This window comes from Melanostigma gelatinosum (assembly GCF_949748355.1).
Source record: "Melanostigma gelatinosum genome assembly, chromosome: 11".
Taxonomy (NCBI): Eukaryota; Metazoa; Chordata; class Actinopteri; order Perciformes; family Zoarcidae; genus Melanostigma; species Melanostigma gelatinosum.
In genome coordinates, this window is record NC_136644.1 from 9934613 (window position 1) to 9950826 (window position 16214).

The window sequence follows — 16214 nt, forward strand, 5'->3', positions numbered from 1 at the left end:
AATTGTTATACACATAATGTTAAAAATATGATTTATGTATTTAGTTTTGTGTTCGTAAATATAACCAATTATATTCACTAAGTGTAGATGTCGATGTTTATGAGTGTTAACGGAGTTGGAGACCACTTTTGTTGTACTTTGGTCTCTCCAGCTCCGTCCACCTCTGGGTCATATGCCAATGAACCGTGGTTTCATAGCTCTCATTCTACATCTGACATGATATATAGCATACATACTGTATTTGGATGTGTAACTCTTGTGTCAGTTTCTTTCATTATCAATAAGACATTCACCATTAAAAGAATTTTACAGGAGACAGCTGGAGTGAAAATCTGCAAGCGGATGACTTTATATGATACTGTTGATAAACTCAGTGGACGTTAAAGGGACATTGTGCCACCTTCTACATAGGCGTCCAATCAGTGCTGATGGAAAATGTAGTCCACTGAAGAAATACATTCCTGTGTGTTCACTGTTGACTGAGAAAGCTGATTTATCCTGCTGCATGTATATATATATTTATATATTAGTGCTGGGCAAGTTAACGCATTCATTAATTAACGCCGACTGTTATTTTGCCTTAACGCATTTAAAAAACATTATTTTGAAAGTCCGTTGCTCACTGCAGCGGTGGAGGAATAGATAGACGGATATGGTCACCCGTCTTAGAAACCATGTCCTGAAGACAATGGAGGGAGCAGTTAACAGTAAGCTAGTAAGTTTATGATGCGTAGACTTACTTCTATTTACTTTTCTCCTGCAAATTAATTAATGTTTAATTCATGAATTAAATCAAATCTATCTATGATTATTTTAATATTTTCCCTGGTCATGGATGGACCGTTTAGTTTAGTTTTTTTGGTTGTTGATGTTGGCTCGTTCGCTGGGTCTGTGGAGTTGTCCGACAGCACGGCAATTTTGAACAGGTGTGCCAAATAAAGTGGCCGGTGAGTGTATATTAATAGGGATATTTGTGTACATGTACAGTATTTGTGTAGATTGGCATATATCCCATATTACTACCTAACCCTCAATCGACACCCCTCACTCACGCATTAACCGGATCAGACATAAGATACACACACACACACACACACACACACACACACACACACACCTAGCTGTAAACATTTAGCTGGACCTGTTTCTCACTTTTATACTCTTCGGTCTAAACCTATTATTGTTGTTATTCTGCTCAGTTTGCATTTGTCCCTGTCTTACTTGCTGGCACTTGTTTCGTACTCACTTTTCTACACATTAAAAAAAAAATATATATATAGATTTATATATATATTTTGTGTGTGCCAAAATGATGTGGAGCAATTGAATCACACCTATCAAATAAATCAAAGACCACCTGGCAAAGGATGTCATAACCACGGGTCCTAATAAATAAAAGAAATACATGATTATGCAAATCCCAAGCAAGTAATAACTAACAGTTAAATTGGTTATCAAAATGGTCATAAGTTGCTGCCTTAGTCCAAAAACAACCTGTTCTAAAAATAAGGACAAGCGAGACATCGCATGGCGTGAAGTGGTTGCGTCGCTCTGTGACTTGAATGTGAGGGAGCACAAAGTGGGGTTAGTACAATATATCATCTACAGTTCTGCACATACTCCAAGTCAACAAAAACTCGTCTACTCAGGATCACAATCTTCACACCTGTCAAATGTTACATATTTTTTTTGACATCATTTTTTGACAGCTGTACATATTCATCTCAGAAACTCTCCAAAGTAAAAGTAGTCTTTGGCTTTGTATTTCTTTAAAGGGCTTTACAAAGCACACAACAGTTTTCTATCCAATAGTTTCACAATGTCAGCTGGTGGAATGTGTTAAATACAAACTACATGACTGAGGAAACATACAGTACACAGCCCAACCGCTCAGGTCACTAATAATGTTTAAAATAATAACTGTCATACTGGCAAATGAGCAACATTCAAGGCACAGTCAGCATTTAAAACTGAGGACTTATGTTTGTTGAGACAGATTTGAAATGATGGGTGAAGAATTTGAATGTCATAGAGTGTACAACTCCCTGCAATAAAGCACTGCTCATGGACCATGTGGAATGTCAGTTAACTCATGTGGTTTACTTTCCCCTCAGAATGGATCCAAAGCATGAGGGAATCAAAGCCTTCATGACTTCAACGGAAGCGTATAGTCTACTACCATATCCAATCAGAGCACGGCTCTGACCTCTGGGCTGTAACCCAGCAGCATTATGGGAAATGCCAGAAAGATGGACCTGATCTGACTGTAAATACCATTACTATTATCATATCATATGTATATATCATAGTATAAGTTAATGAAGAGTTGTTTGGACATTTTGAAACAACTTTGAAAAACACGCCTATTGGCTTTCTTTCCGAGAGTGAGAGGAGAAGATTGATATCATGTTCATGCGACAGCGGGGCATCAACCTTCTCATCCAACTTTCAAAAATAAAGCAAAGACAAATATTTCCCAAAATGTGTCTTTAATGCAACGTGAAGACGGTCAGAACAATGGACATAAAAGCTTTTTCCTTCACACTTTGGCACATTCTTAGGAACAAGTTGCCTTTTTAAAAAGGAAGAAACTCAAATCACTGTTTCCAGGAATGACTGAGTATTCATATCAGCTAGTAACAAATCATGAGTAATAGATTACTTTGAAACACATTATAGAAAACATCCAAACTGTAGAAATGTTTCTGGATTGAAGTTCCAGAAGCCCTTAAAGGTCAGCGGCGCTGGTGGCATCAGGAAGGAAGACAGCGGAGACAACAGACTTCTCTCCATCCCTCCTCCGTCACTCCTCCGCCTCTCCATCTCTCTCAGCCGTCTCTCCAGCATCTCCACCTGCTCCTCCAGCTGAACCGTTTTATCAGCCGCGTTGGAGTTCCTCAAAGTCCCGACACCCAGTAGCACGCAGACGCACACCAGCACGGCCAATCGGATGGCCATGGTGTCGTTGCCCACGCTGCGGTCGCTCAGGATGAGTCCGAAACCGACCAGAGCCAGGCCCACTTTAAGCAGCCACAGAGCCCGCCTCAGAGTGGAGGTAACCAATCTGAAGACCAGGGAGATCAGCCAGTAGCCAATGAGAGCCGCGAGGACCCACTGGGTCACAAAGATCAGCCCCTCTGGGGTCACTTTGCTGATGGGGAAACCACCTGATGCAAACAGGAAGACCAAGAGCAAAGAGAAGAGTTTAGTAATGCGCTGCGATGTCTAATAATGTCACGTTTTGATTCATTGTAGATTACAAAGACATTGTAATTTAATAAAAATCATTATGAAGAGCACAGTATTCCCATTCATTTCAATGAGTCAGTCTGGTGCATGCTGTTTAACTAAACCCATGTCCTCGATTGTGAATGTTAGACAGTCCTGATGGGCATGGTAGCCCCAAGTACAAGTCCATTTACCACTGCAACAAAGTCTAATATATAAAAGATTTTTATTTTCAGATTGAGTTTATTATTTTACAGTTTCAAATCTTCTAATCACAGTCCTCAAAGTTATATTTAACCCCAAAAAACTTTTCCTACACTTATTTTTAGTTTGAATACATTAATATAATTTTCAAAGTCGAAGGCCAAAACTTAAACTTTCAGTTTTAAATGGGTTTTTTTTTAAAATGATCAAAACTACTGGCCTGGATTTGGCTCCATAGAAACAAGCAGAAACACTGCAGTTTATGGAGTTGATCCAGGCCACTTTATTTGAAGGTCCTACTTTAATGTCACTAACAGTCCTTCATTGTAGGGGACAGAAGAAAACTGTGAGTGCAACTCAAAGCTACAGCAGGAAGTGAGTTTGTAAAAATGTGATGGGTGTATAAAAAAAAAATGTTCAAGATGTTCACCTTGGAAACCAGCAGCCTCCAGGAAGTGTGAGACATACTGTAAGAGCACATTCAGCCCCGCGGAGAAACTTCCTGCCAAGGCACCTAGGACCTGAGAGAAAGCCTGGAGGAGAGGTACATAGAGAAGCTGAAGGTGGTGCATGATGAGTAGTGGTGTAACAAATCATAAAACTCATTCGACTATTTATTTTGTGACCATCCCAAAAATCATTTCAACTGCTCTGAAGTCTGTAAACCATCAACTATCCTCACCAACACATGTGAACACGATAACACGTGACAGAGAACTTTCCCCTCACGAGACCTCTGCAGCCCATGTGTTAGTATGTGTTACAGGTCCTAGCTTGGGCTACGTGTGTAAATAAAGCGTATTGATGAAGAGAATGGGCATATTCCCTTTGCTTCCCCGTTGTTGGTGTGTTGTTCGGACAGTTAAGAGTTCTCGTCAAATGTCCATCACATGTTATTTCTCTTCGGTTTTCTAGGTGCAGGTCTCTCTCTGTCTTTGCTGTGTGGATATATTTAAATATGTAAGTCCCCTATGTCAGACATGAAAATATATGCAAATCCATAATGTTGCATACTAGCCTTCTCCGATAAGCCGCAAACTGTGTTGCACTCTTTTGACCGACTGAGTTCTTTCCACCTCTCACCTTCTGTACCGAAAGCACCGTCTGTTCCCCGGCCAGTCTGCCCAGGTAAGTCCTTCCCTCCCCGGCCAGCTCAGCCAGGGCCGCCCGGAGCTCCTGGATCGTGCCGCCGGAGCGACTCTCGAACACTTTCTCCCCCGACACAGACAGCAACAAGGCGCTAAGAACACACAGCCCGCCGAGAGCTCTTTGAATCGAAGGGTCAAACATACTGAAAGTAGCTAACCGACCAAAAAGCAACAATCTTCAAGTAAAAAAAAAAAGAAAGTTATGAGCGATAAAAAAGTGACTAAATCTACAGGTAAACAGCGACGGGGAGGCTGAACAGGATGTGGAAAGACGTATGGGGATAAAAAAAGAAAAGAAAAGATGTCTGCCACCCACTGGGCTGAGTGTGCTACAGCAGCGGTTCCCAAACTTTTTAGGCCGCGCACCCCCTTCTACATCCCGACTGGGTTCGCGCACCCCCCCCCCCCCCCCTTAATAAAAAAAAAAAAAGAAGCAACAGAGCCTTTTAAGCCTTTATAGCCGCATAAGAATCGGACCAATGAGAGAACAGTTTGCTCGCGCGTGGCATTTGTTTACAAGATTTAGTCCGCTGTTAAATGTTGCAGTGTGAACACAAACCGAACAAAGGAGCAACTGCAACAAAGCAAACGAACTGAAGGTGTGAAAACGCCCTGAAACACTGCAACAAAGTTTCAATAACTTTCAGTTACACAAGGCGTCACTTTTAAAGAGCAATACGGATGCGAGCACACACGCACAGGCTCAGAGGCAGATTATCACATTTAATTTACAATTAATGAGCGACTAATGTAGCCAGGATCTTCTTCGGACAAAGCATCGATGCGGCGCGACACAGTGTTGTTGGACACCGGGATCATGTCCAACTTTTTTGCTTCTTTCTCCCCAATCATACATTCCACCATCTCTCTGGCAGCTGGCAAGCTCACGTCTTCGGCGATTGTGTGCGGTAGCCCCTTTCTCGCTATTCTGTAACCAGATATGAAGCCCGTAGTGCGTCATTTATAGACCCAACACATGAATGAGACTGCAGTTGTTTTTGGCTGTTTTGTAACTCCTCCAATTTCGATATAAACAATGTAAGGGGCTTTTGACTTGCACTGGCATGCTTGGTGTTCAGGTGGCGACGTAAATAAGAGCTTCAGACTGTTAGCCAGAACCTCACTGCACACCACGCACTGTGGCTTTGGGGAATCTGCGTTGCCAATCCAAGTGAAGCCCAGACACACATACTTTTCATCATATTTCCTCTTTTTTTCCCAGTCTGATGCTCACTCTCGTTTCCTCTTTTTTCACCTTGACTCCGCGATGGGCCGATGTGCTCCCGATTTGTCTGTGCTGCACCTCTCCGTTCCCCTCGCCTCCGATTCCTCTCTCTCTCTCTGTCCCTCTCCTCTTTTACGACTGATAGCTTCAGATGTCCCACCTGACAGTTTTTAAATTAAAATTACATTTTTTTTAAATATTTAATATTATTCCACCATCAGACCGCCATTACACTTTTCCTCTCGCGCACCCCCTAGAGCAGTGATACTTAACCATAGGGCCGCGGCCCATGATTGGGCCGCGAGCGCCACCTAGAGGGCCGCGAAAAACTTTCAGTTTTGCACCTGTGGGCCGCGAGGGCCGCGGGACCGCATAGGTTATCAATTGAAGACACCAGAGATATCACTGTTATCCATGAGACGCTCAGTTACAATATAGCTTCCCACCACCTGGTGGCGATAATGCGTCAGTCAGTTGTTTAACAAGCTGCAATAAGCAGAAGAAGACACTCAGCTAGCCGCTAGCCTGTAGCGAAAGTTATGGATAAGTTATTAAAAAGAAAAAATGAAGACGACAGTGGTGCCATACCCCCTAAAAGTCTAAATGTGTGTGCAAGTACAACCCTGACTTTCTTAAGTACGGCTTTGTGAACGGAGGCAACGAGGCAGAGCCGAGGGCTCAGTGTGTGGAATGTGGGCTAATGCTATCAAACGAAGCACTGAAGCCTTCAAAAATAAAGCGACACCAAGCGACGAAACATCCAACGCTCGTGTGAAAGTCTGTTGGGCTTCTTGTTGTGTATGCAGGTTTACATACACATGATAATAAATGTCTTTGTGATCATCACATTGTATCATCTCATTTATTTAACAAGGGTTTTGGCTGTTCAACACCGGCATCCTCGATCCCCTCCCCTTCCGTTCCTACGGCTTGTTTGCGTCCGTGTTTGGTATCCCAGCATGCCCAAAATCCTCATCTTTGCAAAGAAATCATCGATTTTCTTTCATTTCTTATGGTTTCTCCACAAAAGGAGCCCACACACACACTGTCCAAAGTCGCCATAACCGCTGCAAGTCGTATCTTGCAGCATTTCGACGGAATAAGACACATTACAGACCCGACAACGTGCTAGCGGATGTTACCATGGAGCTACTGCCTTCAGAAAACGCTAGTACTTATAGTACAAACCTTATCCTCCTATTCCATAAGCCGTCAACCAACCTTTGTGTACCTGATCTATTCTCATTCTCGTTCGTGCGCTCGGTCGCAGCCATTAAGCACAGCAAGTCCGCTACTCACACACCATGTCTTCGACCTTATATACATAGTTTTTGCAATTTGCAAAGGCTAAAAATAAAAGGAAAATAATATAAAATCAAAATATAAAGGGAGAAACACCTTTAGTGTGTCAGAATATCATTTGGTTACCATGTGTCCATTTGGGTCTCCAAATGTCCTTTTAGAGCTCCGCCTGGATCTCTTCATGGAAGAAACACTGTAGAATGGTCATACTTTGTCCAATCTTCTTCAAATGTGAGGCAGTTGTTCACTGATAGTGTAGTTACAGCCATATACTGTCCTTTACCTGTACAGATACAGCCACCGGCAGTTATTTATACTGAAAGATACTTTTTTATTTTATGCGGACAAAAATCTTAAATTTTTACTGACTCCAAAGGCCCACTGCTCTGTTTCTGTATGACCTACAGGTTGTCTGACACTTTTGATGCATATAGTCAGAGTGGGCCCCGGGACACTTTGTACTTGAAAAGTTGGGCCCCGAGGTCAAAAAGGTTAAGAACCCCTGCCCTAGAGGCAGCTCGCGCGCACCCCACTTTGGGAATCCCTGTGCTACAGGTTTCCATGACGGCTTTACTTTTATTTATGTCTTCATACATCTGAAATGAGACACACAGCCGTCGGATCAGAAACCAGTAACATTTCCGTGCTGCCAAGTATTTTCATTCATATCTATATCGTGATATGTTTGAGTACTGGTGAGAAAGTCCGACCTCCTGCAGTTAATGATCTGTTTTCTCACTCAAACTCAACCCACCACAGAAACTCTGGATGTATACACTGCATTTTGTCTATTTACATACTGTGTTACTATACTTTTTTTTTAAGATATGGACTAAGTGTCTGAAAATAAAGTTGAATTGTACTATACTATACTTCTAGACTGCCAGGGGACTTCCTAGGATACACTGCAGCTCCTCTCTCCTCTTCTCTCTCTCCTTCTGGATGAACTCATGTCCCATTAATGCTCATTACTAACATTGCTTCTTCCCCAGAGTCTTTGTGCTTTCTCTCCTCACAGGGATCCTCCTCTGTTGCTCTCCCTCAGGTTGCTTCCTTTTTTTCTAACACACAACTATTATCAATTAAACTGCAATTTCCCACATTCCTCAATGAACTCTATGAAAGACTTGTGCCGGTGCAGAAAGGATGATGATGACGCAGAATCCAGAAGGTTTTGTGATTGTGTAGCTGTAGCACAATGTGGCATTTCACACACACACACGCACGCACGCACGCACACACACACACACACACACGTGTTTCAATAAATGTCTCTCAGTGGACTACAGGTTTAATTCATATATATGTACATACAATTTTATTTGGATAAAATTAACAAAAATATATAAAAGTTAGTAAAAAATTAAAGAACTTGTATTTTATAACACTGTAAATATTCTAGAAAAACCAAAAACAGTCCTTATGATCATGTATACTTTGTAAAATACACCCATCTATTCCAAAAGTGAGGAAAAGCTGAAGACTGCAACAACACCATGAAACCATTTTCAAATGAAGAAACACATTGGAAGTCAGAGGGCTCTCGGAAAACAAAGTGCAGCACTGCTAGTGAAGTGAGAAGTCATGTTACCTGCTGTCAGGTTTCTCATCCTTTCATCCTCACATTCAATGACATTCCTGCCTGACGTGCAGTGGAGGTTTCTCCTCAGATGCAATGAGGTCTCTTCCTCACCAGTAGCAAGTTTATTTTTTCTTCCTCACATGCAGTGTGTTTTCCTCATCATGACTGTGAGTGAACATCCTTTTTTTACGTCCACAGACTGGATGAAGGTCTGGACTCTGAATTGGTTAATCCAGGATACTAACATTGCTAAGTATGAAAATTAATTCTTGATCTTGGAAAAATCCAATCCCAACTCAAAGCTCAGAGCTTCCATGTCAACCTGCACAAACTCCATAAGCTCAAAACCATGTAATAAAAAAGCACTGGGAAAGTAAGAAAGTGAACCTAGGAATTGCTTTTTTGTTTGTTTTAATTTGATATGTACTTTGGCTGTTTATTGTGCTCACTGACTTGGTGGTAAACACTGTATATTCCCCACAAAGCGGCAGCTTTACTACAGACTACATCTATGAGTGTCATTTACCCTCAAAAGGTGTGTTGCAGTGAAGCATCCCCTTAGTATGAGTCCGCCACTATGGGCTTCACTGTGGGAATGGTACTTTGATTACACACAAAATGTTGATCATGTCGTTCTAAAAGGTAAAAATGTTATCTCAGCAGACCATAAAACCTTCCACTTTTTTCATCTCCAGTCTGCCCTCTGGCCCTGATCTCATGTGAGTTACGCAACAGTCTTGACCAGTGAAACACTCTGGTAGGTTGACCCCGGAAAGGTTGAACACACCTGAATCTGACCTGTTCAAACTCAGGTGTTTTTTAACCTAAAATCACTTCAGTCACCTTGATTACACACATGTTGATGCAACGTTTAATGTACATTTCACGTGGTGACAGTGGTGTGCCATAAGGAAGGAGAATAGATATGCAATCAGTCAAATTGTGTAAATGACAGAATGTTCCTGATCCCGCTCTGTCTCCATCTGTGCCCGACGGCCACAAAAATGTCCTCTGCTTTCTGCACACATGGCTGCACCACCCAGAAAGTTTGCTACCATTATCAGCATACATTTTCACATTGAATGGCCGTACCAATGTCTTATGATGGTTTTACCACAGGGGGAAAAAAAATCTCTTCGTCGATTCACGTGTCAGAATTTCTTTTTCTATCTTTTCTGTCTCCTTTAATACATTTGTAAATGTGTCATATTTGAACCATTATGCCAGTGTTTAAGAGGTATTATTTCTGCCATGACAATACATTTTACTGCAACTCTGTTGTTCATTGAAGTTTTGAATTATTTGGCTTAAGTGTACAAATAATATCATAATCGGCTCTCGGCAGACATTCATCAGGACACTAACAAAGCAAATGCTCCTCAGTTGGTGGCATTTCAGGTAGCGCTGTGGATAAACCATAGATACAAGCTGATAGACAAAATCAATACACGTACAACAAGGTGATCAGTCACCTTTGTGAAAGAGGTCTTGATGGGAAGTGATCCATCACCTCAAAGACTAGTGGTCCAACGATTGATCAGTTCAGGTCGGCGGGTGAGAATGATGTGGGGGTTGATGGAGCAGCTTGAGTGAGAGTCTGTAAAACACAGAAGGAGAGAGTCAGCGTTCATGTTAGCGCTCCCTCTCTTCTTCGCATAGCACAAAGCAGTGTTGTATTATAAGTCAAGGCTAATATTGGTGGAAACTTTATTCATTTTCAATGGGTGATGCAGGGTTGGAAAGAAGTAATGTCTGTTAAATTCTAAAAATTACATTGATTTCACTTATTATTTGGTACAAATTATAAGAAAAATAAACATTTCCTTCATAGAAAAGATTCATTTTAATCCACAGAAATATTATTCATTGTTAGTATCTCTACAAGCTCTCTTGTAGGATATTTCAGGCGCTCTAAACAGCCACTTCGTTCATTCATGCTTTTGGCCGGCTCTTGCACCGCTGTTGCCCAACACCGCTAATGATGTTGGAATTAGCGGCTTGGCACGAGTGGTTCAAGTCCTGACAGGCATTTTTCTGTTCAACGAAATCGCTCCATTTCCTCGTCTACAATGCTTTCTTGTGGTGTACCTCAAGGTTTGAGGGTGAGACTATTGTTTTGTCCCTTTGTGTGCTTCCCCTTGATCACATAATTAGTAGAGACAACAAATTATTTCACTTTGATGCAAATTATACACAATTACATCTTCCTGTCAGCCATGCTGATTCTTTGGTCAGCCAACAGCCCGCTTGTTGATATTAATTGTCTTCCTGACAACTATACCAAGACTTCTGCCAGAATTTATTGATGAAGTTATTTTTGATCTGAATTTTGAAAACCAAGTACAAAGGGTTGTCCAGTCCTGTTTGTACCAGTTTAGAAGCCTCTTTAAAAGCTGTACATGAGCACTGAAACAGTTGTGATGTGATTTGGATGTTCTGTGAGTAGATCAGTCAAGTCTTAATTCAGAGAAAGTGTTGGAGTCTTACAGCATACTGTCCAAAGTTGTGTCTCTGCCTGAAGAGGAGGAAGCAGACAGCAGCAGAGATGGCTGTCTGGGCCAGGGTGAAGAGAAGGAGGGACGACTTCAGTCCTCTGCTCAGCGTCTGTTACAAAGGACACACAGCACCCCCATTCATTTTTGTCTCATTAGGAACGACAACAGGGTGTCAGAGAGGATTATTATTGATTCAAAAGTTCAGATTTTTGTCAACTCATCAATTGTCTGTCACAGTACAGGTAATTGTATTCCACTCATAGATAAAGCTATCCTGGCACCCCATACACCACACAGTGTGGCTCAGACTGTGTTTGAAATGTAGCAGAGCCGTTTTGTTCACTGCAAGAGAGTCAATTATCAACACAGTAGTGTGTAACATCAACACTTAACACATGCACGTTAACTTTGAATAGCTCAATGCTGTCTTAATGGCCATTGGAATTTGACTCAATCAGAGTTAATACGTGTCCCACGACATGCAGCTCTCATTCTAATCATATTATTTTATTCTACACTATACCATAAACCATATCACATTTGATATTCTGTTATATTGCTGCACTATACCTTATTATGTCATGCTGTATTATATATTATTATCATCATTATTACTACTATTTCATGATACTGTATTTTATACCTCATTCTGGACTATACAAGTCATTGTACAACAACGTTGTGAAATGAAATAATAACAACGATATACTGTACTTTATCATACTTTACCATGTTTTGCTGTACTGTTTTACTACATCATATACTTGTATATTTCAATTTGATAAATCAAGACAAACAACACTAAGTATCATTGCGACATATTATTGTGGTGTACACTGTTTAATCATATCATGCCGCTTAATCGTGTAACTTGTCACTTTAACTTGTCACTACTTTGCAAATTTGTGTTTTATTACGCTTGTTCATTTTTGTAAAGTTTATACTTTTATACTAGTTGTATTGTTATTATTTTATTTGTACATTTGTTTTTACTTCTATATTTATTGTACTTATTCTGTCTTTGTGCTGCTTACACCTGAATCTCCCCTCTGGGGATCAATAAAGGCTAATGGTGTCTTAACACTTTACATTGAAGTATTTCAAGTCTTAAGGTATGTTGTTGGCATGGAAGCATGGAAGCATGGTAATATGAAATGAAGCAGGAACCAACCGTGGCGTAGTGTTCCTCGTTACAGTTGGCGTATGCCATCTTGATGCAGGGCAACTCCAGATTCCTGTTGATGTCCACAGAGTAGATGATCACAGCCACCACTGACAGCACGATGGACACGCCGCTCGCCATCAAACAGACCTGCAGCTGAAAGACATTTCATCGCTTTAAAAATTAGGGGGGGGCAGTAAAGAACATGGTAGTAGTTATATGAGCAGCTGCGGTAGTACAAGTATTGTAGCAGCGACAGAGCTGGGATACTCAGTGAGGAGGCCAGATGGCCTCTCGTGTATCTGATCAGTCATGAGACTGGACTCATTTCGCCAGCTCTGCTTATGGGTGATACATCCTTGTTTGAACACAAACAATTTACTAAGTTACATAACTAAAATATACGAGAAATCACCAAATAACCTTTTTTTTAATAACAAAAAAGAAAAAAGATTGTATTTCCTTTCCCAACAGCCCCTTAGCTCATAGAGTACGATGCTGCCTACTGCTACTTAGCCTGCTGCTATGGGACTGTAGCAGTCATAGTTGCAGCTGATTCAAAATATTGTCAGTCTTTGTTTGATGTAACAAAGTAAAGTCATTTGATTTTGTCACTGGAGGTCGCATGTACAAAAATGTTGCTTTTAGGTGTTGGAATTATCAATATTCCCTATTATGTCTGTGTGTGGTCTATAGACTCACAATCTTCATGGTGCAGTGTTTGTCCAAGACGATAGCCACCACTCCCGCTGTGATGAACTAAGAGCACACACACACACACGGAAGTCAGCACAGATGAACATTACGTCACAATATTAAGGTCCCTGTGTTTTTCCTAGGTCGTGTTATGGGTTTTATTTTATTTTAAGAACACATGATCGAAATCTCAATAAAATTAGATGAAAAATTAGAAAAAGCAGAACACACACACAGACTCACCGTTAAGCCGCTCCACCAAGGAACTCCAAAGTTGACCACTTCAGTTAGGACAGTGAAGTGCAGAGGAATGGAGTAGGACATGACCATCAGTCCCAGCATCACCTGACTCACCTGGCACACACAAACACACACACCAACTTAGTGACACCAGTGATCCAGGATCCAGTTGACTAACTAGCGTGACTGTTTCATAGGATAAGCCATGGCTTGCCAAAATACAGCAAAGAAGCGGTGGAGAAGGTGAGTGAGGAAAGCCTTGGTTGTACTCTCTGCAAGGAGAGGCGCACGGACATGAGCTGAAATCGAGACATAGAAACGTTTGGATCTTTAATACTCCCGTGAGGGGAACCAACATTCTCAAAGCTCCTCAATTTTCTCCACCCATCCAGATAATAGATAAGTTGGAGGGCCACGGAAAAATCATAGCAGGATTTATACTTGACCCATATGTGAGGTGCCAGACAGCGGCCCTTCGCTGGGGTTCCATGTGGCAGGTGTTGCCTGTCCGTGCACACCCAAACATTTCCAACAGCGGAGAAAATGTAAAATGTTTAGGATCTTTCAGAACGTCTGTTTGCTGCGAGGAGAAACCCGAAAAAGATCCAAACCTTTCCTTGTCACAATCACGCATCAGCTCATGTCCTTTGTGGACAGAATGAAAGTGACTCATGACGCTGACAAGTCACCTGACAAAATGTCAACATTTACTTTTTCGTTTGGCAACAAGAACAGCGGTCTTCTGGGTGAAAAGTCGAAGTTTGTCTGAGTGGTTACCTGTTTTGTTTATCGCGTGCACACGCACAAGGACACACATGCTGTGCACACATATAAATCATGTTTCACACTCTTCCACTGATCTACAGGTGGCTGTAACACACCAAGACGTGCTACAATGTGCCAATGAAGATAGGGAGGAAGAAGACTGCAAAGCCAGTAGATATAGGTGTAATCAATGCAGGACTGAAAATACTTTTTGAAAAAAAAACGACTTGTCAAATGTTAAAGCTCAAGGATACACACATGTTTTGGTAAGTAAAACTGACAATGTAATTTTTGCTGTTTGTTCACAAGAAACCTTTCTGGTGTGCTGTTGAATGAGCTCGGCTAGCAGTTTGCCCCTGCCTGCAGTCTTTGTGCTAAGCTAGGCTAAACACATCCTGGACCTCTCTCTACAGCGGGTAGAGATGAAACAGTGATCTTGATGCTCTTATCACGTGTCCACAACAGCTAACAAGTGTATCACAAGTGTATTCAAGAATGTTGGACTTTTCTTTTACAAAAGCAAATCTTGGTCCATACTTAAAACTCGACAGATCTGTGTGGTTTCTGTGTGCCAATGTACCTCCACTCACACACACACCCACACACACACACACACACACACACACACACACACACACACACACACACAGAGAGACAGAGAGAGAGAGAGAGAGAGAGAGAGAGAGATCGATCTGCACTCACCCCCAGACATTTGGGCTCTCCTCTCTGGATGGCAGTGCGCAGAGCTTGCTGTCTGTCAATCAGCTTAACAATATTTGTATCATCCGACACCTGCACCGTCAGATCCCTGGAGACTGCCACCGACATCACCTGCAGAGGACAGCAAAGCCCACTTCTTTACAATGTGATCTGATCATCTTATAGATCAGCTCGTGCAAAAAAACAACAGAGCTGAACGTTGTATTGCAAAAACAACAACAAATGAAGTGAAATACAATCCACATTGTTGTAGGCATTCTTTCTTTTCATGTCATTATTCAATGAAAACTGCTGATGGGATTGTAATTATGAGGTAGTAACAACAATTACTAAAACTTACCTTAATGACCAATAGGTTTCAGTGTATAGTAGTGAGTGGGACTAACAATATGTTTTAACAAAGTTTGACTTTGTGGCCAAATCTCCTTGAACTTTCTGGTGGAAAATGTTAATAATGGAATCTCTGAAATAAATTAACACATTCAGCTTTTATTTTGCAGGAACTTAGTTGTCTACATGAAGACATGAAAACGTGTCTGAACAAATCTCCAACTGGAACATCTTCACACAAACTCAATTCAGATTTCATTGAAAAAATCAATATTAAATTGGAAAAATATATGAATCATACCTGTAATTGTGCATGTTTGAGCCCATAACGCAACAGCCATGTGGTCTACACATCATGGCTGTTCATCGGTGTGGTCCTTAAGACTGGTTCACATTTCCAGGCAGCCTTCAGACTTCTGACAGCTCTATTCTTTTTAAACTGTTTTGTAACATGGCACATGCTATATATTGTTGCATCACTAGATTCGCGTTGTTTTTCTGCTTTTAAACTGCCACTCACAAAAGCAAACCCATTTCAATCCCCACATTATTACAGTGTATAACAATCAAAACCGACTGTCACTGCAAATGATTGTCAGTCAGAGCTTTACGCAGTACTGCTGTTTCTGCCATAGTGCAGTGATTTAATAGGTGGTGTGCGTAACACCACTGAGCGTTTACGCACAGAAGATTTCGCAAAAATTGATGAGAGACTATTGCGTAATCTTGACAGCTCACATGACTTGGGCTGTTGAAGCCTGGTGTTTTTGGGAAACGTTATTGTGCGCCTGTGCTCCTACAAAGTTTATCGAGGGACCATCTCCTCAATCAGAAATTCATTCTACATGTTAAATTATACTTTACGCATCGTGTAAACACCAATGCCCTCTCACTTTAACGGGGACAAAACGCATTTAGGTCATTTCATGTCATTGTTCAATGAAAACTGCTGATGGGATTGTAATTATGAGGTAGTAACAACAACTACTAAAACTTACCTTAATGGCCAATAGGTAGTTATTAGAATGCTAATAAAGTTGTTCCTCTCGGGATCAATTAATAACTCTGTCCTCTTTTCTTTCTTCCGACCACTCCCTGCTTTCTCTTCTGTGCAAGC

The 16214-nt window shown here is 41.3% G+C and overlaps 2 protein-coding genes across 2 annotated transcripts; both read right to left on the reverse strand.

Annotated features, from left to right (window-relative positions):
• Positions 1 to 2673: 2673 nt before the first annotated feature.
• tmem109 (transmembrane protein 109) lies at positions 2674 to 4815 on the reverse strand (the record flags this gene model as incomplete). The annotated part of the gene is made up of 3 exons (XM_079278814.1): positions 4516 to 4815; positions 3863 to 3965; positions 2674 to 3167 (listed from the first exon to the last, which is right to left on the reverse strand). The coding sequence occupies exons 1-3, from the start codon at positions 4720 to 4722 to the stop codon at positions 2674 to 2676; spliced, it is 804 nt and encodes a 267-aa protein (XP_079134940.1). The 5' UTR covers positions 4723 to 4815.
• A 3569-nt stretch (positions 4816 to 8384) lies between these two features.
• On the reverse strand, positions 8385 to 16208 carry tmem176 (transmembrane protein 176). Its single transcript, XM_079278207.1, has 7 exons — positions 16096 to 16208; positions 14750 to 14878; positions 13286 to 13396; positions 13049 to 13105; positions 12356 to 12502; positions 11177 to 11293; positions 8385 to 10286 (listed from the first exon to the last, which is right to left on the reverse strand). The coding sequence occupies exons 2-7, from the start codon at positions 14873 to 14875 to the stop codon at positions 10227 to 10229; spliced, it is 618 nt and encodes a 205-aa protein (XP_079134333.1). The 5' UTR covers positions 14876 to 14878; positions 16096 to 16208; the 3' UTR covers positions 8385 to 10226.
• Between the last annotated feature and the right edge of the window lie 6 nt (positions 16209 to 16214).

Coding starts and splice junctions, on each gene's coding strand:
- tmem176 (XM_079278207.1), bottom strand. CDS start 14,875: ATGTCGGTGGCAGTCTCCAGGGATCTGACGGTGCAGGTGTCGGATGAT. Junction 11,294..12,355: donor ACGAGGAACACTACGCCACG/GTTGGTTCCTGC, acceptor CCTTTGTAACAG/ACGCTGAGCAGAGGACTGAA. Junction 10,287..11,176: donor ACAACTTTGGACAGTATGCT/GTAAGACTCCAA, acceptor TGTGTTTTACAG/ACTCTCACTCAAGCTGCTCC.